At 48.7% G+C, this 20,112-nt stretch overlaps 1 protein-coding gene and 1 long non-coding RNA gene across 2 annotated transcripts; both read right to left on the reverse strand.

The window, feature by feature from the left end:
- Positions 1 to 1,243: 1,243 nt before the first annotated feature.
- Positions 1,244 to 19,820, reverse strand: ESYT1 (extended synaptotagmin 1). The gene is made up of 31 exons (XM_028531768.2): positions 17,131 to 19,820; positions 15,467 to 15,508; positions 14,925 to 15,059; positions 14,729 to 14,802; positions 14,531 to 14,603; positions 14,307 to 14,396; positions 14,092 to 14,147; positions 13,573 to 13,696; positions 13,311 to 13,487; positions 13,103 to 13,185; positions 12,745 to 12,793; positions 12,529 to 12,615; positions 12,336 to 12,428; positions 12,034 to 12,105; positions 11,738 to 11,824; positions 9,987 to 10,136; positions 9,498 to 9,653; positions 9,191 to 9,367; positions 8,953 to 9,035; positions 8,779 to 8,827; positions 8,587 to 8,676; positions 8,224 to 8,319; positions 7,835 to 7,906; positions 7,655 to 7,741; positions 4,090 to 4,230; positions 3,814 to 3,968; positions 3,391 to 3,489; positions 3,177 to 3,308; positions 2,995 to 3,100; positions 2,745 to 2,794; positions 1,244 to 2,547 (listed from the first exon to the last, which is right to left on the reverse strand). Exons 1-31 carry the CDS (start codon positions 17,524 to 17,526, stop codon positions 2,508 to 2,510), a joined length of 3,321 nt encoding a protein of 1,106 aa, XP_028387569.1. The 5' UTR covers positions 17,527 to 19,820; the 3' UTR covers positions 1,244 to 2,507.
- On the reverse strand, positions 4,693 to 5,767 carry LOC118499058. Its single transcript, XR_004901560.1, has 2 exons — positions 5,617 to 5,767; positions 4,693 to 4,775 (listed from the first exon to the last, which is right to left on the reverse strand). It is a non-coding gene; the product is annotated as an uncharacterized LOC118499058 (long non-coding RNA).
- Positions 19,821 to 20,112: the final 292 nt, after the last annotated feature.

Genomic DNA, 20,112 nt, shown 5'->3' on the forward strand with positions numbered 1-20,112 from the left:
CATAGGTGTCACATATGTCAGTGTGGAAGCCTGGCTGTTTGAGGAATAACAGTACATTTGTTTAATTCCTGTGATTAATGACCCTCAATTTGTTCAATCTTTGTGTATAGAATTGTAACAATGTATTGAATCATCTCATCTTGTATTTAACATGTGGATCAATTCTTCCTGCCTTGTGTATCTTGAGAAGGTTGGAAGAGTAGGGGCCCTTCTGGAATGGGAGAATTTGTGCCATGTCCTCTAGTTTTCTGGAAATGTTTATTACTTGAAGTGATCAACTAGGTCAAGAGTGCTTCTTAAAGTCACACATTGCAAGATCCCTGTTGTATTAGCTGAAGCCAGCTAGAACAGGTCTTGGGCCACATGCCCAGTACCAAATATAAGACAGTCCTTAGAAGTATGTCCTTCTGTCTTGTACTTTTGGGGTTTCCCCCCTAGTTCCTGGGTCAGGTGGAGAGCAACTGAGACCTCTTGCTCATAGCCAAGGCTTAGGATTCCCTTAAGTTGCTGGGAAGGAAGTAGAATAGTGGAAGAACCAGAAATGACTACAAAGGAATTATTGAAAAATAAAACAGGAGCTGAGTTAGTAGAAGGCATGGAGTTTAACTTCAGCTTTTGCTAATAAGGTGACTTTTTGGCAACTCCTTGTGGAACTGAGTTTAGTTCTTTCCCCTGAGCCTTTCCTATACTCCCAGTGGGCAGCACCCTAAGTTTACGCTTTTCAGGAGATGACAGATCTCCCCTGAAGCAGATTGGAATCTCCCAAGTTCCTATTTCAGTGACCATTTTCAGTAGTTCCCTCTTCCTCCATCTCGCTCTCCCTTCATGTGATTGTAGAACAGACGGAGCACAGCTTGCACAGCTTGCACAGCTTGCACTCCAGGCAGGGCCCGAAAGGAGCAGAGTTCAAGGCAAGCAGATCTGATGGGTATAAATGTGTATAAAGTGCTGTATTTTGCCATAATGCACCGTATAACACACTCCCGTGTACAGTGTGCACCCACGTTTTTGGCTGAAACTTTCAGGAAAAAAAATCTTTTGTTTCAATTTTTAAGTTCAATGATTTATTTACTTATACTTAGAAACAAAACTGATTATCATATTCCAGGGTATCATTCTGCATATAGATATCGTTATTGCTTTCTAGAGTTACACTTTTAACGCATAAGCATAAATAAAAGTTAAAAACATTTATAGAGATACAGAATTAGCACTACCATGTATAATGCGCAACCTTATTTTCCCCTCAAAAACTTGGGCAGAAAAGTGTGCATTATACACAGCATAATACGGTACTTCTCATTTAGCTGCCCATCGGATGGGCCTAACATCTTTTTGGTTGTAAGTAAACATTATACTGAGACACTCTGAGCCTGTGCTGAGGCACAGAGCTTCCAGGTTCACTGGGTTTGGGAATCCTTTCCCTGAAGAGTCCATGAGATAATGGTCAGCAGACAAGTTGGGTAACATACTTCATCAGTGACTGGGAATGAATCTCACCAGAAACTCAGTAGCAGCTGCTTCACACAGGTCCTTTGACTGTCCTCAACAGAACCAACCTTCTTGGCGGCTGCAACCACAGTAGGTTCTGACTACTAAGTAAACTGACATGATTTGAGAATTGAATAAAGGCTTGTGACACTTGGAATAAGCATCTGATGGGTAGGCTGGATTCCCTGTCCTTAAGGAAAAGAGCCACAGCTGGTTTGATTATAATGTTTAATGTAAGACACAGTGAATTGGCAGAGTTGGTGCAGAATGAGATTTAGTTCTAATTAGTGAGTTAACAGCCTAGGCATCTAGACAAAGAAATTGGCCCTGCTGTCCTGAGCCCTAGAAGGCCCTCTGCACAGCACCATCCAAAGGTTCCAAGAGTGATACCTGCTAGTTGAGGCTTGATTAGAACCCAAGTGCTCTCAATTCCCAGAGTGAATCAGGAGACTGGCTGGCACCAGTCATCATAGCAGGTATAAAATTCAGGACAGGCTTGAGGAAAGTGGGGACAGAATTGGCCATGGGGGCCTGGGTTGCTATATATTTGCTACATGCAGTCATCCGAGGGTCAGAGCTTGAGTGGTGAGCCTATCCACCTTCCCACCCATGTATTTTCCCTCCTTGTTTACAACAGGGAAGAAGGTGATAAAGAGAAAAGATCTTTCCAAAAGTGTATTTGGCATAAGCTAATGCCACTGCTAGTGCTGCCAGTGGCCAGGCACAGGTACAGAAGGCCCTGAAGAGCTGGGAAGAAAGGAGACTTTGCAGGCGGAGTAGGAAATAGCCAGCTCAGGTCCCTGCTCCAGGAGCCCAGAATAAAGGCCGTGCAGTAAAGAAAGGGTAACATATGGTCTTCCTCTTTGGTCAGGCAAAGGCCCGAGTGTGAGCCTGAGAGGTGAGAGGGCTGAGGGCTGCAGGCTCAGCTCTAAAGCCCTAGCTTTTGGCTCATTGCATTGAGGCAGTAATGCAGCAAGAGGCAAGGCAAAGAGACAGCAGGCTGTTAATCCCGGCTCCTAGGAGCTGCCTTTGTCCTTGTCATCCATGAGGTCATACCTGTAGGAAGAAGCAGAGAATACTCAGATATAAAGTTGACTCTTGTGTCTTCTTATGAATGAGACAGAAACTAAGGGCTTTTGTATGTCAGAGAATCAGCGGTTCTCACCTAAGTGTGCATCCTTTTTTCCCTTCCTATGATTGGGATTTCTCCCACTGAATATCTGGGCCCATCCCCAGCCCACTGAGACACTCACCACTGGGCTGCGCCTTGGGAAAGGTCTATCTCAGCGAGATCCAACTGCACCTGTGTTGGAAAATGGTAAAGACAAGTAATTATTTTGCTATCTCCACAGACCATGTCCCATCATACTTCCTGGTCCCAAACCAGTGTAGAGGTGATGGGGTCACCTACAAAATAACATCACTTGGGGTGCTTCCTCGCCAACAGCCTTGATACCAGCAGCTTCTAACTCTCACCTTTACCCTGTCCATGTTCACCCTTACCTTCCCCAGCAGCTCACGCTCTCTTGACATGAAAGAGGAATTAGACTTCACAGAGACATCCAGCTTTCGTCGGAGGGCCTCATCCAGGGGCAGTTCCCACTCGAACCTGGGGAGACTGGGTATTAGAGGCAGGTGTCCTTGTCAGGCCTGCCATCTCTCCATCTGAATGTCCACTGACTGACCGTTCATTGAATTCAGGATTTAGGGTCCTCTTCTTCTGTGAGGTCTTCTTCTTGGTGCCCCGGTTCTTGTCTGGCAGCAGCAACAGTGACACATAGGGGTCAGGGGGATCCCTCCCATTCTGTCGAAGGGCACTGCAACAGGAGGATGAGGGTGATAAGGCGACACAAGCAAGCGATGGCGAGAACTTGGAGAATCAAATGGATGGGGTCTCACCGGCAACTGTGAACAATGCTGACGAGCTTTCGCTCCTCACTGTAGTACCAAACAGTCAGTTTCACCTGGCCCAGAGGCCCAGCTGGAGCCTCAGCGGGACTGCAGAGAGACGGAGATAGGTCTGGGAGGGGGCGGTGCCTATGGAACCTGTAACTCATCCTTCATTGATCAATTTATTTAATGATTTTATTTATTTTTCGAGGGGGAGAGAGGAAGAATGAGATAAACATTGATCAGTTGCCTCTTGAATTCCCCCAACCAGGGATGTGGCCTGCAACCTGAGCATGTGCCCTGACTAGGAATCGAACTGGTGACCTTTCAGTTTGCAGGATGAGACCCAACCCACTGAGTCACATGAGTCAGGGCTGTAGTTCATCCTTTACATTCCTGACTGCATTCTATCTTTCCATCCCAGTCCTTTACCTGTCACCATGGGTTAGGCGCTGCCGGAGCTCTGGGCCTGAGGAGGTGATGTGAGGCTGCCCCCCCCAGAGCTCTAGTTCTTCACTCAGAGATGAGGAGCTGTAGCTATGGCTGTGGCTGTGAGCTTCCACTCCTGAGTGCTGGGACACCAGGATCTAGGAGGGCAAGGAAGCTGTGAGCAGAGGAAGCAGAGTTCTGCTCCACTACCTCACTAAGAGGATGCAGCCCTGTTCCCGCCCACCCTCCGGCTCCTGCTCACCATCTCCTGGCACTCACCCCCAGCTGTGCTCTCAGTAGCACCTGCCCTTGACCATTGTTGAGCGTAAACCAGCGGTCCACACAGAGCCGGTCAGCCTCAAGGAGCTCTGAGAGGGGCAGGGATAGTGAGCCCAATGCACCAGACCCCTCACCCCGGACCTGTAGAACAACAGCACTGTGATTAAAAGAGAAAAGATTTAATCCTAGTGTTCCTGGTTCAAATGCTTTGGACTCTTGGGTGGTTTTAGTGAGAAACTCCCCTTTGTGAAGGGCAGGGAAACCCTGACAACAGTGGTAGGTGCCACTGCTTCCCCTTCCTTCCTTCCTTCCTTCCTTCCTTCCTTCCTTCCTTCCTTCCTTCCTTCCTTAACCACAGTAGATTATACTATCTTTATTCCTTAAGCTTTCACAAAGCATACCAGTAATATCTGCACAGGGGGAAGAACAGTAAAAATGGAATTAGGCCCTAGCTGGGTAGCTCAGTGGGTTACAACATCATCCCAATAAGCCAAGGTTGCAGGTTTGATCCCTGGTCAGGGCACATATAAGAATCAATCAATGAGTGTGCAGATAAGTGGAGAAATCAATGTTTCTCCAAAATCAATATATAAAAGTATTTTAAAAAATGGAATTAGGTTTAAATGTTTTCTGTTCATCCCACTCCATTTCCATACTCCAAATGTTAACAACCTATAAAACCTTCCCTGTGGCGGATACTGGCCAGCAGTATCCATCACTGCGGATGCTCGTCAAAACACGAGAAAAACATACACACGGACAACCAAGTCCTGTGGAGAAATAGGGATGAAACGGCCACTCTCTCTAGTGGAGACGCCCTGTTTTCTTGCTCGAGCAGGCTTTTATTAAGAATACAGATACAGTTTGTGGATTACTGTCTGGCAGGGAAGATAAAACAAGTAGGTAGTTTTCAAAGGGGCTGGCAGATCTCCTGCTGGGATTCTGGGCTGAGATTTTGGAGTTTTATCACTTAAAAAGACTACAGGACCTAAAAGGCTAGGTTTGTTTCCTGCCCATGCCTTCATATTCTATTTCAAGAGCATACTCCAGCAAGCAGATCTCACAGGATCTTGCATATTCTATGTCCCAGGCCTGATTACCCTGGGGAGTCCGACAACTCTGGTCTGGACTGTACCGCCCCTGTTATTTCTGCAGGCCTGAGTTGGGCAGAGGAGACAAAAGCAGCTGGGAGACTTGGATTTCTCACAACTAAGAACAAGGACTCAGGCTTTGACAAAGCCGAGGGGGCAGGGGTTGATGTCGATCACCCCTTCATTTCCACAGCCCCCTAAGTCCTTCCCTGAGGCCTCCACATGATCATGCCTGTCTTAGGCGATTCCCCCCTTGGGAAATCTTACCTGTCATTGGCTAACTGATCAAACATTGGGGGACGGCACAGAACAGGCAGTGTCCCTGCCAGGGAAATAAGTTTTGTCTCCTTAGTGTCTCCTGGTTCAGAGGTCTCTTACTCAGCCTTAGCCACAGGGTTTACAGCTTCCTGAGACCAGACAGGGCAAACCCCAACACTTCCCAGTTCCTTTGTTCTAACATAATTCTAATTAATATGCCTATATCTCTATTTGTCAATTTTGATATCCATTGATTGATTCCCTGTTATGGGAATAGGAAGATGAGGAAGTATACTCATTTACATTTCTACCTCTGCTAATGTTGTTAATGGTTTGAGAGATACACTGATCAGTTTCCTCTTGCAGACCCCGAACCAGGAACCCAGCCTACAACCCAGGCACAAGCCCTGACTGAGAACTGAACTGGCAACCCTTTGGTTCTCATGCCAGCAGTCAGTCAGTCCACTGAGCCACACCAGCCAGGACAAGAGAATATGTTTTTTATTGATTTTAGAGAAAGGAATGGAGAGAAAGAGAGAGATCAATTGGTTGCCTACTGTATGTGCCCCAACCAGGGATGGAACCCACAACCTAGGTATGTGCCCTGACCAGAGATTGAACCCACAACCTTTTGATGTAAGGGATGACACTCCAACCAGTTGAGCCATCTGGCCAGGATAATAGCTTATTTTAAATTCTATTGGTTTCTCTTCATATAAGTGTCCACTTACTTTTATATCTACTTTATTTATTTTTAAAGATTTTATTTATTTATTTTTAGAGAGAGGAGAAGGGAGGGACAGAAATCAATTTGTGGTTGCCTCTTGCACACTCCCAATGGGGGACCCAGGCATATGCCCCAACTGGGAATTGAACCGGTGCAGCCTGGCACTCAATCCACTGAGCCACACCAGCCAGGGCTCTATGTACTTTAGAAGCTATTTCTTGACTCCTCCATAAGAGGAAGTCAGCACCCCTATATTACCTTCCACTTCTGTCTCTACCTCTCATACCTTTTCACTTTTGGTTCACCCTTCAACTCACTGATATCTAGTTTCTGCTCCATTTATGCCACTGAAGTTGCTGAAATAATCCATAACCTCCTAGTTCAAAGTCAATGAGTAATTTTCAGTCATCCAGCTTTCCCCTCTCAGCAACATCTGGCCACTTTCTGTCTTTTGAAACACTCTTCTTTTGGTATCTGTAACTCACTCTTTCCAGGTGAGTGTCCCACTGCCCTGGCTATACCTCAGGCCCTTTGAAGGGCTCTTCTTCCTCCATCTGCCCTTTTGTTGTTACAGTGCCCAGCATGCCCATCCGTTGTCTGCTGTTCACTCTATACATGCTCTGTGAGATCTCACTTACACCACTGACAGCTGCTACCTGTTGTTTGCTCATGATGTTCAAAGAAGGAGAGGGAGGAACACCATAACAGGACATAGATCTGCCTTCTAAAAGGCTGTCTCCCCCTGGATGTCCCTCAGAGAACTCAAATTCACAAACTTCTACTTTGTGCATTTCCTATGCTGTCGATGGTGCCTTTACCTGTCCAGCCACCCATGCCAAAAATTCAGGAGTTAGCATCGAGGCTGTTCCTTGTTCCTCCCCCGCCTCCATGTCAAAGTAACCACCAAATACCATCTGGTCTTTGTTATTTCTTGCTCTAGTTACTCTAATGATCTCTTAACTCATCTGCTTGCCCCCAGTGTTGTCCATTCTTTACCCTGCTCTTAGCATAAAGCACATCTGGGTGTGTCACCTTTCATTCCTTCCAATGTCTCCCTGTGCCTTTAGGATACCATCCAAGTGCTTAGTGTAACATTCAGCAGCCCCTGTGATCTTGCTCCTGGCTGCCTCTCTAATCTGTAATTTGCCTTCTTTCTCCTTCATTCTTTTCTCAGCCTGAAAAGCTTCCTACCCTTCTTTTCCTGGTCAGGACCTATTTTCCCTTAAGCTGAGGCATCATCTAAAGATGGCTGTCTTACTACTACCTTTTCCCTAGTCTGAGCTGGAACCCGCCTTTTTTTTCCACAGTGCCTTTTACCTCAACAGTTATAAGTCTGCAAAGTGTCCTCTGGTTATTTTTCTTCCAAAAGAGAGTGTGGGCTCCATAAAGATGAAAACTAGATCATTTATTGCTAAACACCCTGTGCCTGGTTCAATGTCTGGCCCATGATGGGAATCTGCAAAATGTTTGTAGAATGAACTTATAGTACCTGTAACTCCAGGCTCTCGGTGTTTGGTTTCCTGATGAGAAAGGAGGCACTCTCATCCCAGACAGGGGCTGAACTTTGGGGAACAGTCTGGTGGACATGGGGGGTGAAGAGCAGTGGTTGACAGTCTCTCCTCTACTTCTCTTGCCCCTCCCTTTCTTTCCGCGCAGCATTCCCCCATACCTTAGTTTTATGAGAAGTGTCTCCCACAGTGACAGTAGCATAAGGGCTGGGAGGCTTGGCACCTTTTCGGAGCTAGAAAGAGAATACACCATTAAATACTAAATATTTAGTATTTAATATAAATATTAAAAATTGCCTTAAGTCGGGACCGAGTTAGGTAGATTTTCCCCCTCCTCTCACAAATCACACCCAGAGCCGGCAGTCATGTTCCACCCTCCAGGTAACAGCCACCACCCTCCTTGGACAGGCAATTCCTCTGACCCTAGCTCCACCCTATCGAACAGAGGAATTAGGGATTTACTGTTATTCCAGACACACCAGGAGCATCCTCATCTGAGGGAAGTGGAAGTGGGGTCAGGGAATCATGGGGTGTGGGGAGCAGATCTCACCGGCAGGTCCTCAGCCCGCTCCACGTAGACGGACAGCAGGGCTGCCGCCAGTTCCGCACTCTTCTGAGTCTGGATCAAACTGTTTACCTGCAGCACCTGGAGAAAAGCACACGGGGTTGGAGAGCAGTGACTGACAGCCTGGGACCTGGCGTACACCTTAAAATCAGACAGAAGTGGCCCTGGCCAGAAAGCTCAGCTGGTTGGATGCACCAAGGTTGCCAGAACCAACCAATGAAATGTATATGTGGAACAAAAAAGTCAATGTTTCTCTTAAATCAGTAAGTAAAAAATAAAATAAATAAAATAAAATCAGATAGACGTGTTCATTTGGGGGCCCCTCCTTCCTCCTGTAGCCTTCCCTACCTCCTCTAACTCAGCAGCAGTGGGATGGGGGGTCAGACGCTCCAGGCGCAAGTGCAGGCGGCCAGATGGGACGTCCTCCAGGGTCAGCCACTGTGGTAGCAGGCAGGGTTAAAACTTGGGGGTGTGGGGGCAGAGGGCCTATGAGAATAAGCCTTGGGTCAAGATCAGGAATGATTCTAATTCCATGCTCACCTCATCAAGGAAGCCACTGTTCAGGACTGTGGTGAGACTCACTTTACACCTGTAGAGGAGAAAGATTAAGACAAGAGGTCAGTGATTAGAGCCAAGTCCCTGTCTCCCTGAGGCCAGACTTCTAAGGCCTACAGAGGCTCAGCCTGTCTCCCTGCTGGACTCCCATCCTCTCACCTGCCCAGAAAGTCATCCTTGTCCAGGTCCTTGTCAAAAACCTCAACCTCTAGCTCTTGGCCTGGAATCGATGTGACGATCACCTAGTGGGAGAGAACAGTACAGACAAAAGTGGAATCTCGCCTTTTCTTCTCCAAATGACTAGACACCCCCCCACCCCGAGCTTTTTTGGACCACTCTCACAGATGGGGGAAGAAAGAGGCAGGACTGGGAGGAGACCTAGCCACTTAACTCTGACCTCAAAAACCTCATTCCAGCGGGGATTGAGATCTTCCCGAATAACACGGCTCCGAAAGCTCCGGCCTGCCAGCTTTAGTTTCACATAGGGGTCTGACTTGCCCTTCACCAATCCCCCCAAGAAACGGTCTTTGGCAATCAGGTCCTGGGCCTCTAGCACATGGATCCGAAGAACATTCTGCAAAAAGCACAGATAGGGGCACCAGAAGGCAGTCAAAGAGAAAGAAACCTGTCAGACCCAACCCTGAAACAGGCTTTGCACACTTACAGCGGACAAGCAGACCCTAGTCCTTTCCGGATAGACTCACCTCGGTCCCAAAGTGACTGTCAGGAGTAGTGTGAGAGGGTCGAGGTGGGACATCCACACTGCTGCCTGTCTGGGGACTCTCATTGTCTGGGTCCCAAGCACCAGCGGCACCAGGAACAGTGGGGAAGTGCACTTCTGATGAATCCAAGTACAAGATCTGGGAGGGTAGTGTGATTGTCAAATCAAAGAACTGCAGCTGGCCACTGGCAGGCAGGTATGTGGGGATTTGGGGGCAGAGCAGGGGCACTGACGAGGAAACCTGGTACCCATCTTATTTGGGCTCATTTCTATGGGGTTCCCTCCATGCTCATCCTATTTATACACCATATCTTTCCCTAGTTAGATCTACAAACTTTTTGTGTGTCTGCTAGGTGCTTCCATATATAATACTAGCTCATTTCATCTTAAAGGATTCCCCCTTCCTTACTCTTAATACTAAGGAATCTACAAGGCCCTTCCCCACCCTCAGCACTCCCCTCCCTCTCCATACCCTCATAACCAGCTTCATGTAGAGCCTGGAGTTTGGGCCAGAGCTGCTGAGCTGGAACCACTGGTCCAGGGTGAGTTCAGAGGCAGTCAGCAGGCGAGCCAGGGGCAGGGTCAGTGCCCCTAAAGTCAGGGCCCTGGAGTCATCCTTCACCTACAGGCAGAGGAGGAGGAGCTGCAGTGCAGAGATCAGGGAAAAGGGAAGCATCCTGGGGAAATTATAATATGGCTCCAGATTCATTCTCTCTGTGCCCGTCCCAGACCTTTTGCTCCATTCTGGGCCAACCTTTCACAGTCTTTCACCCACTCCATGGTCACTTCCGCCTGTGCGCATTCTGTTCCCATTACCTGGAAAGTTCTCATTATCCTCTCTGCCTATTTAAATCCTAATTATCCCTTCAAGGTCCATGTAAAAGCCTGCTTCCGTCACAAAATCTTTAGTTACTCCAGCCTCTGTACCTATCTCTGGCCATCCTCAGCACTATACTATAGGTATTGTACTCCCACTAATTAATATTTAATTCTTTTTGGATGGTTTTATATATGTGTGTCGTCTATGAAACTAGCTAGTAAACTTCATGAAGGCAGGTACTGTTTCATGCTTTTTCTATGACATTTACAATACAACGTATCTATTATTCAATGTACTCAATATGTTCTCTGCTCTTTTTAAAAAACAGTAACTTGCCCTGGCTGGTGCAGCTCAGTGGATTGAGCACTGGCCTGCGAACCAAAGGGTTGCTGGTTTGATTCCTGGTTAAGGCACATGCCTGGGTTGCAGACCAGGTTCCAGTGGGCATGTGGGAGGCAACCACACATTGATGTTTCTCTCCCTCTCTTTCTCCCTCCCTTTCTTTCTCTCTAAAAATAAATAAATAAAATCTCTTTAAAAACAAACAAAAAATAATAATGATTTTATTGAGCCCTGACTGGTGTGGCTCAGTGGGCTGGGCATTATCCCACTAACCTAAAGGTTGCTGGTTAGATTCCTGGTTTCAGGGCAGGTCCCCAGTTGGGGGCATGTGAAAGGCAACCAATTGATGTTTCTCTCCCTCTCTTCCTCCCTCCCTTCCCCCCTCTCTAAAAATGAATAAAATATTTATAAAAAGCAATAGCTTTATTGAGGCGTAACTTATATACCATAAAAATACTTATTTTAAGTGGACAATTCTTAATTATAAAAAATTATTCTACACATGTGGAGAACAGGAAAGAGAGTAGAGGAGGCAGAGTCTAGGTAGATGGATTAAAAATAGAAATCAGCCCTGGTTGGTGTGGCTCAGTGGATTGAGTGCCAGCCTGCAAACCAAAGGGTTACCAGTTCAATTCCTAGTCAGGGCATATGCCTGGGTTGCAGGCCAGGTCCCCAGTTGGAGGGGTGTGAAAGGCAACCACACATTGATGTTTCTTTTCCTCCCTTTCCCTCTACAAATAAATAAAACCTTTTTTGTTTTAATTTCATTTATTTATTTTTAGAGAAAGGGGAAGGGAGAGAAACATCAATGTGTGGTTAACGCTCATGTACGGGGGACCCAGCCTGCAGCCCAGGCATGTGCCCTGATTGGGAATCGAACTGATGATCCTTTAGTTCACAGCCCACACTCAATCCACTGAGCTACACCAGCCAGGGCAATAAATAAAATCTTAAAAAAAAAAAAGAAAGAAAGAAATCAAAGGAGAACATGGAGAGAATGGCACAGATCTGAGAAGATGGAATAGGGTGTTCAGGAGGGGCTGAGCAGATGATTATCTTACTTGTACATCAAGCTCCTGGCTTTGAGGGTCTTGCAGGAAGAATCGGAAGGCCTCCTCCCACACCGGGCAGTTGTTGCTATAGACAGCCTGAAGATGTGCAGGATTCAGGGTACACGCCACAAATTTTATTAACCAATGTCACCCAAATAAATTTGTTTTAAAAAGGGTCCGTACCACAATATCACTCCTGTTTCTCCAGAAAGCCCTTGCCATTAGAGGTTTTCCCCCAAACAGCCCTCCCCACCCCCAGCCCCACTCACAAATGACACCTCGCACAATGATATCCTGGCCCTCACCTTACTCTCCTGGGTCACATCCTGAATTGACAGTTGTACCATGGGGTTGGGTTCCTTGTTCCCCTTCTTTAGCTGTGGGGGGTAGAATTCAGAAGTCAGTATCATGGGTGTTTTTGTTTCAGCAAGGGAAGGTGGGCTCTTAGCAGAATCTTTTCCCTGAGGTGGCTCTGGGACCCTTTCTTCCTTGGAACCCTTGTGTTACATGTTGTTGCTTCTGGAGCGAAGCAGGCAAAGGAAAGAGAGGGTGTGGGAATGCTGTACCCAAGGCTCTCTGTTCACCTGCCTCTGGAAGCTACACTCACAGGGAGATCCTGGGCCCGATCCAGATAGACAACTAAGATGGCAGCTGATGGGGGTTCTGGTCGGGAGGAGACTCCTCGGTTCCACTGTAGAACCTGCAGGGGTGGCAGTAGTCAGATCTTAGTCCCCACAGTCCCTTGTACTTCCTGATACCCATTTCTCCCCTGCCAGCTTCCTGTTTCCCACATTGGTTACCTGCTCCAGTTTTTCTGCATCTGGCAAAAGTGACAGCCACTCTAGCCTTAAGTGAACTTGGCCTTCCCCGCCTTGTAGAGGGAACCACTGAAGGAAGAAGTGGAAGGAAGTCAGGCATAGTAGAGATCAGACAGACATCCAGCCTCTTCCCCACCAATACAGCAGCCATTCTCTGCTGAATGGGTGAGACCACCCCCTACCTTCCCCTTAACTCACGTCATCCAGTACTCCAGCCTGTAATACCTTCCCTACATCCAGCTTCATTCTGTGGAGGTGGGCAAAGAGAGGGAAAAAGGGGGAATGCTGTAATTTGTAGCATGTCATTGACCCTCTACTCACTCACCCAGAAATAACTGGAAGATCTCAAGACTCCCTTCTTACACTCAGGAGAGGATTGTGTGTGTGCACACACCCACCCACAGGCCTGTGGGGGTGTGGGGGCAAGGGATAGGGAGGTTGGCAAGGAAAATGACCACAATTCCCAGGCCTGGGAGAGGATGACAATTAGCTTTGACCTTAGCAGTGACCTTGCTAGCACTGAGGCTTTAAAATCCTAACACAGGCGGACTCTCACCTGCCCAGAAAATCATCTTTGTCTGGGTCCTTGTCAAACACTTCCACCTCAATCTCCTGACCTGGAACCTCATGCACTATCACCTGAAGGGCACAGAGGGATGAGGATCTCACGGGCTGCGACGCTGAGGATCATCCAATCAGTATTCTGCCTCGCAACCTTCCGAGGCCTCCCCATTTCACACAGCCCCGCACCTCAGCTCTCCTACCTCATAAGTCTCTCCCCACTGGGGGTTGAGCTCCTCGTCGATGACACGACTACAGAATGTCTGCGTGCCCACTCGCACAAGTGCATAGGGGTCTGACTTGCCCTCAATCAGGCCCTTCACATATTTGTCCTTGGAGCTTAGTCCTCGGGCAGCCAGCAGGTGAATCCGAATGATGCCCTGAGTGTAGGAATCCAATAGTGAGAAACTATGGGCCCAGCATAGGGGTTCTGAAAAACTCTGCTTAATGGGGGAGAAGCCATACCCTGGGAAGAGGGGAACGTAACTGGGCCACGTCATGAAGGTCAGGCACAAGGGGCACCAGCAATCGGTTGGGCAACACAAGGAAGGCAGCGATGGAGTCCATGATCATGGTGTCGGAGAGCGAGCTGAATGAGGGCACGGAAAAGGTGAGGATGGCCCCAACTTACAATATCCCCAACCCCAACTATGTTTCCCACAACCAAGGGACCTAAAGCTAGAAGTCACTCCTTTCCTGAAACCCCTTTGTTACTCTTCTACCCTAATTTCCCACCTACTGCCTTGCCCCTTCTTCCTCTTTTTGCCCCTGTTGAGCAGTCTGCAGCCCTCTTCATTCTTTGCCAAAGTGCTTGTTCCCCCACAAGGGAAAAGTCACAGCACAGCACTTTTGGGGGTATTTGTCTTATCTTTCTGCCTGGGCTCAAGGCTCCAGGAAGACACCACGCGTCTTTCACTGCTCTGTGACCTTGGGGCACCCAGGCCAGGCTGAACACTTCACAGGTACTCAGTAAGCCCTTGGTACCTGAGTCCTGGGATATCCAGCAGGTTCGTCATCCCTGTCCAGTTGATATCAAGGGTCTGGAAAGAAAGAGCAGAGCAATTAGAACAGAGCCTAGGGTGGCATTGTCATATCTACCCAGCAGTTGCCAGAACTCACCCTTCTTGTCAATTCCCTTCTCCATTCCCCACAGCTGGCTACCCTCGCCTTCCCAATCCTGTTTCCCCTTCCCTCCTTACCGGGCGCCGAATAAAGAACATCGACACAGCCCCTACGATAGGAAGGTCTCCAATGAGTGGCTCAAGAATCACCCGCAGGACACCGTGAAGCTGGGATAAGAAGAGAAAGAAGATCAAGTTTTTCCTCAGAAAAATGCCTCTTTTCCCTCCCCAGACTTCTCTACATCCAAGGAAACTTAGGGCAAAGGCTCCCTACTATGGGAGCGCCCTGATATCTGCCCCACCTGCATGCCCTTGACTCCTGCTTTGCAGAAATATTTCTTCACTTCCACATCAATCTGTATATCACCTACATAGCTGGGGATTGGTGAGGAAGAGAACAAAGAAAGTTAGTACTTGGCTGAAGTCGGAGGAAGGGGGTCAAGTGTAAGTGAACAGGATCCTGTTGAAGGGGAAATGGGAAGAGTTGTGAGTGGTGTTACCTGATGTTCAAGTCTAGCAGGATCTGTTCTTTATTCTGACCAGGATGAACCTTGATTCCTAGGATGCGCAATGGCTAGAGAGAGATGAATTCTTGAGAGAGGGAAGGGGAAGGGAGGAGTATCTCAAGACCTCGGGGCAACCCACCTTGCCTGTCCCATCTCTTTCCACCCATTACTTTCCCTCTTGCACACATACCTTTTCTCCCAGTTCCACTCGTGTAAATGTAAATGTTTGCAAATGGGGGTTGGAGCCTCGAACGGCAGGGGCCACAGTTTCAGCCAAAAGCTTCTCCATATATTGGCCCAGAAAAGGCCAGACCTGGGCCACAATCTGGAAGGAAAGGGGGCCAGTCATAGAAAAAACCCAGTCCTCCCTCTGAAGTCAAGTTCCTTCAGACTCCTCCCCACAGAGAGCACTGGGGACTAGGCTGGGGCTAGAACTGAAGTGTGGCAGGGTCTGACAAGAGAAAGGAATCCGCCCTGGCTGGTGTGGCTTAGTGGATTGAGTGCTGGCCTGTGAACCAAAGGGTCACCAGTTTGATTACAGGTCTGGGCACATGCCTGGGTTGCAGGCCAGGTCCCCAGTAGGGGGCGCATGAGAGTCGGCCACACATTGATGTTTTTCTCCCTTTCTCCCTCTCTTCCCCTCCAAAAATAAAATAAAATCTTTTAAAAAATAGAGAAAGGAATCCCATGCTTCCCTCATGAAAATTAAAAATCAAGGCGATCAACCCTCACCTTATTTAGCCACTCAGCCTTTTCCACATCCGGGAAGCTGACCTGGAAGTGGGGAAGGGAGAGATAGTGATGAGCACACCCTCCACCTGTGGTTTCCTACTAAGGTGCTGGGGTGGGGGTTGGGATGCCCACAGAGAAAAGGAAACCTAAGTGTGCCAGGGCCTCCTCACAGTCAGGGGTTGTGGGAAGGGGCTGGTATGACCCGAGGTGTCATTTACCCCGGAGGGTTTGGGGGCACTGAGGTTTGAGAAGAGGAGCCAATGGGATGTCGGCCACACAAAGTTGCTTTGTGGATAACTCTGGGATGTGCAATGACAGCTGCTGGAGCTGAGGAGGAGTGAGAAGGGCACATTCTTTCTGGAGGGGGAGGTCCTGCCAAAACAGTTTGGGGAGGAAATTCTGGGATTGGAAAAGGCCTGGTTCCTTTGTGCAGCCTTCCCTCTTCTCTGACTGGGGCTTCTATGTCACAAAGATGAAAAGGGAAGCAGCTCCTTGAATCAGGGAGGGACCAAAAGAGCTATTTAGGCCCTGGCCTTTTTTTTTTCTTCCCTTTATTTGTTTTTTATCAGATGTGGCTCCTTTTATGGGAAAGAAGGACACCTGTGCTTTGTATTGGGGGAGGAGATGGGGTAGTTGCTTCTGGAGGATTAGTTTCCATGTTGAAGAGTAGGAGGAAAAAAGGTCGGTTGCTGCCTGGGCTACAAGTCCCTTGGGACCACTCCCCCCTCCCCCTTCTTCAGCCCCAGGGCCTGGGAAGCTTGGTGGCGTCTGTCTAGAGTCAACTTTGTTCATCTCTCTTGTCTCTGTCCTTCTAGACTGGCACATCTGCTGGAAGGAGCAGGTAGGGAGGAGTAGGGAGAGACTGGGTAACGGGCTCTGTCGTTGCAAGGCCTAAGGGAAGGCACTGGGCTCGCCACCAAAGGAGAGGGGCACAACGATAAAGATCTGATCTGAGCGCGGACCAAGCACAGCCCACAGTCCGGAAAAGGGTGGGGCCGGCCCAGACCCTGAAGTGTGGGCTGCGGGCACCGCAGTATTCGGCCTCCCCACCCCACCCCCAAGCACCCCCGCCCTTCGTCCAGCAGCCGCCAGCCCTGCGCCGCTCTGCGGCCCGCCTGCCCGAGGCTGGAAGGTGGTGACGGCCGGAGGATCTGGCCAGGTGCAGGAATCTAAGTTGGGCAGTGCTCCCAGGGCTGTAGCCCAGCGGGTCACCGGGGATAAGCGTGGGGAAAAGAAAAGAACCTTATAGCCTTGAATGGGTTGAGGGGGGATAGTCTTGAGGATGGGAGAGAGGTAGGAATCCTCTGAGCAGCTGTGGGAACGGAGATGCCCAAGCGCTACAAAGGCGTGAGTGACACCAGAAGCGAGTAGGAGCTTGGCTGGGAGGGAGAGCCACGGCTTACTTGCCCAAGCATAGGGGAAGATCTCCTGATTATGTGGAAGGATCAGGCTCTGGGCGTGCAGAAAGGCAGGGGTGGTGGGCAGTCGGTCCCAAGAGACACGCGGATAAGAGGCAGGAAGGGAAAGTCTGGGTGGGGCCCATTGTCTCTGGGTGGGGAGCTGACTTCAGCGATAGGGGACTTCAGATATAGGGATGGAGAGCCCTAGAACTGAGGGGCTAGAAGGGAGCTATGCTGCACAGAGGATTGAGGGTGGTCGCTCACCCACGCAGGCAGTTCTCGATGGCTCATGTAAAGTGTTTTCGTCGTGAGCCGCTCCTCATCGTCCAGCAGCTGCCGCGCTACTCGAAGGCTCCGTTCTTTCTCTTCGCGGACCCGGCGCCAGCCCAGGTAGAGGGCGAGGCCGAAAAGCACGAAACCCACGCTGAGTCCCATTGCCCCGGCCAGGTACACCGGCACCAGCACCAGCATCCGCCGCCCGAACGAAGTTAGCATCGCCAGAGCCTCACCCGCCGCGCCTGGGCGGGCAGGTTGGTCCTCAGAACTCAGGTCTGGCTGTGTGTGCGCAGTGGGAGTCAGGTCTGGGGGGTCGGAAGGAACTGAGGGCTGGTCCTCGGGGCTGGGGCTGGGGCTGGAGCTGTCTCCAGGGGAGCCCTCCATGGTGCCACTTCTGGGAGGAACCGCGGGACCTAGAGACCCGCTGGAGGTTGCCTAGTCTTAAAACCAGCTGCCCCCCAGCATACCGTAAACCCTAAAATGGGGGAGGGGACATCAAGCCACACCCTTTCTTTCTAATGCTTCGGGTTGGTCCGCGCCGCAGAGACCGAGGTGGAGTCAAAAGCTCGAAGCCCCTCCCCTCTCCCTCCAGGAAGGGGAGAGGGCTGGGGGGAGGCAGGGCCTCCGTGATTGGACGAGAGTGCCAAAGGCGGGAAAAGGAAGAAAGAGGCTAAAGAGCAGCACTGGATTGGCTAGAAAGAGAAGGAGGTGTGGCCTACCATTTAAAGAGGCGGGACCAGGAGCTCCCCAACGTGGGATTGGACTGCTTGTGGTTTGACATCACACAGAGCTGCATCGCCAATTACTTGGTTTTAGAGAGAACCGGACTTGCGAAATTGAGGGTTTGTGGAGGGCCAGGATTCCCTCCTACTCCATTCGGTTTGGCAGGATTTGGCCTGGAATTCCTGCATGTTCATTTGTCAGCTAGGGATAGTTTTCATATCCTAGGCACATTCTTTCGATATGTTCCTGGCTATCTTTAACAAGGAAAGGAAACGGCCTTATTTGGAATGAAAGTGTTCTACGGCCTACCTACTCTGCCTATCCTGTCCCTAGTCCTCTACCCAGTCCATGCAGTGCAATGACAGAAGCTAGAGAAAACTGGAGAATCCGAAAATTACAGTTGAGATCATCTAGCCCTCCGGGAAGGGGGGCAGGAGCGGAATGAACAGGAAGTGAGGCTTTTTTTCTTTTTAGAAATCTCCAAGAATTAGTCTATTCTATAATAGACAGCAGATTAAAACTAATTTGGCTACAAAAAGGGGGAGGCTCAGTTAGAGCAGAAATTATTATATTTTCCAAGCACTTCCTGACCTTGACAACTGCTAGAACACAAATATAAGAAACCAAGAGTAATGAGACGGTTCCGTTTCTCATTTGCCATTGTTAGAAAGAAGGTCTGGGATACGGTCAGAAAGTTGGGATAATACAGTTCTACACTGTAATGTATAGTTCGGTTCAGGAAGGAGGAAATGCAGGGCACATTGATGAAGACAACTGCTACTAGTTAACTGGACTTAGAGGTGGAGTGTTGTCCAGGGACTTAAAAACTAGACTAACTGGAAACCCTGGAGGGAAGGGATTGGTCATAAAATGATTACTGTTTAATGCAGTATTTATGGGGCTTTACTCTGTTTGATACAGCAGGGGAACTAGAGTTGATCACTGAGACGAGACTAGATCTGCAGCTGATAAAGTTTTTCTGGCTCTGCAGGGCATAGAATTCATCAGGCTGTGTTTCATCAAAGCTGCTTAAAATCTATTGCTGCCCAATCTTGAAACTTCTCACTTCCCTTTCTCTACTTCTCTGAGGCTTACATTATCTAGACTGCCTCTTCATTTTGCAGAGCAGTGTAGGAACAATTTTCTATCTGCCTCCTATGTCCTCCATATTCTCAGAGGTGAGCAGGTAGAAAAGGAGCTTAAGGAGTTTGAAGGAGGTAAGAATGATCAGCTCCCCAGCTGATGAAGCAGAACTATAGGAGAAAAATGAATGAAGCTCCTTATAGGGAAACCTCCCTATAAACTGAAATTTGCCAAGCATTGGAGTAGAGAGAGGGGGTCTTAAGATGGGAGACAGGGTAACCTATGGAGGTTCCAAAATTCTCCCTTCCTCAACCCATCTAGACTGTCAGACCATCCTAATGAAGATGGCATATGGAACACAAAAAACTCATCCTCAGGAAGGTCTCTTCCCAGCTGGGGCCAAGAGCCACACAATCAGCAGCTGCAATGCAGACACCAGAGCTAGTAAACAGGGTGGGTCCCCGCCCATTGACGATTTTGTTGCCCAGGTGCCACCTGGTGGTGATAAGCAGTAAATGGTAACTGGAAAAAGAATAGCCGTTAGAGGAAGTGTCTTCCTTAGAGACTTCCTGGATTTGCAATCTGCATTTATATGTAAACTACAGTTGCTTCTTTAGGGAGGCAGAGGATTGAATGTGGTAATCTGGTTTTACCCCCTCCCCAAAATGGAAGGGCAACAGGATTAGAGGAAATTTCCTCTGTATTATTCTAGCAAATCACAACAAAGTAGTAAGTAGTCCCATTGTTGGATGGCTCTACATTAGAACTTTGTTATGTCAAATCGGGAGTCAGACTGTCTGAATAGATTCTTTGGTCTACTCCTTTCTAGTTGGGGAACCCTGAGCTGATTAATCCTTTTTTAAATATTTATTTACTTTATATTTCACTTATTTACTTTTAGAGAGAGAAGGGAGGAACAGAGGGAGAGAAACATTGATCCAATGCCTCTCCCCTCAACTGGGGACCTGGCCTGCAACCAAGGCATGGGCTCCGACCAGGAATCGAACCTGAGATCTTCCGGTTTGCAAGATGATGCCCACCCACTGAGCCACTACATTCAGCGCTGATTAATCCTCTTTAAGACTCCTTTCTCTTCTGCCAAATGGGTATGAGATTAATATCCACATCATGTTGTCAATTAGATACTGCACGTAAAGTGCCTTG

This window comes from Phyllostomus discolor, chromosome 2, assembly GCF_004126475.2.
Source record: "Phyllostomus discolor isolate MPI-MPIP mPhyDis1 chromosome 2, mPhyDis1.pri.v3, whole genome shotgun sequence".
NCBI classification, from domain to species: domain Eukaryota; kingdom Metazoa; phylum Chordata; class Mammalia; order Chiroptera; family Phyllostomidae; genus Phyllostomus; species Phyllostomus discolor.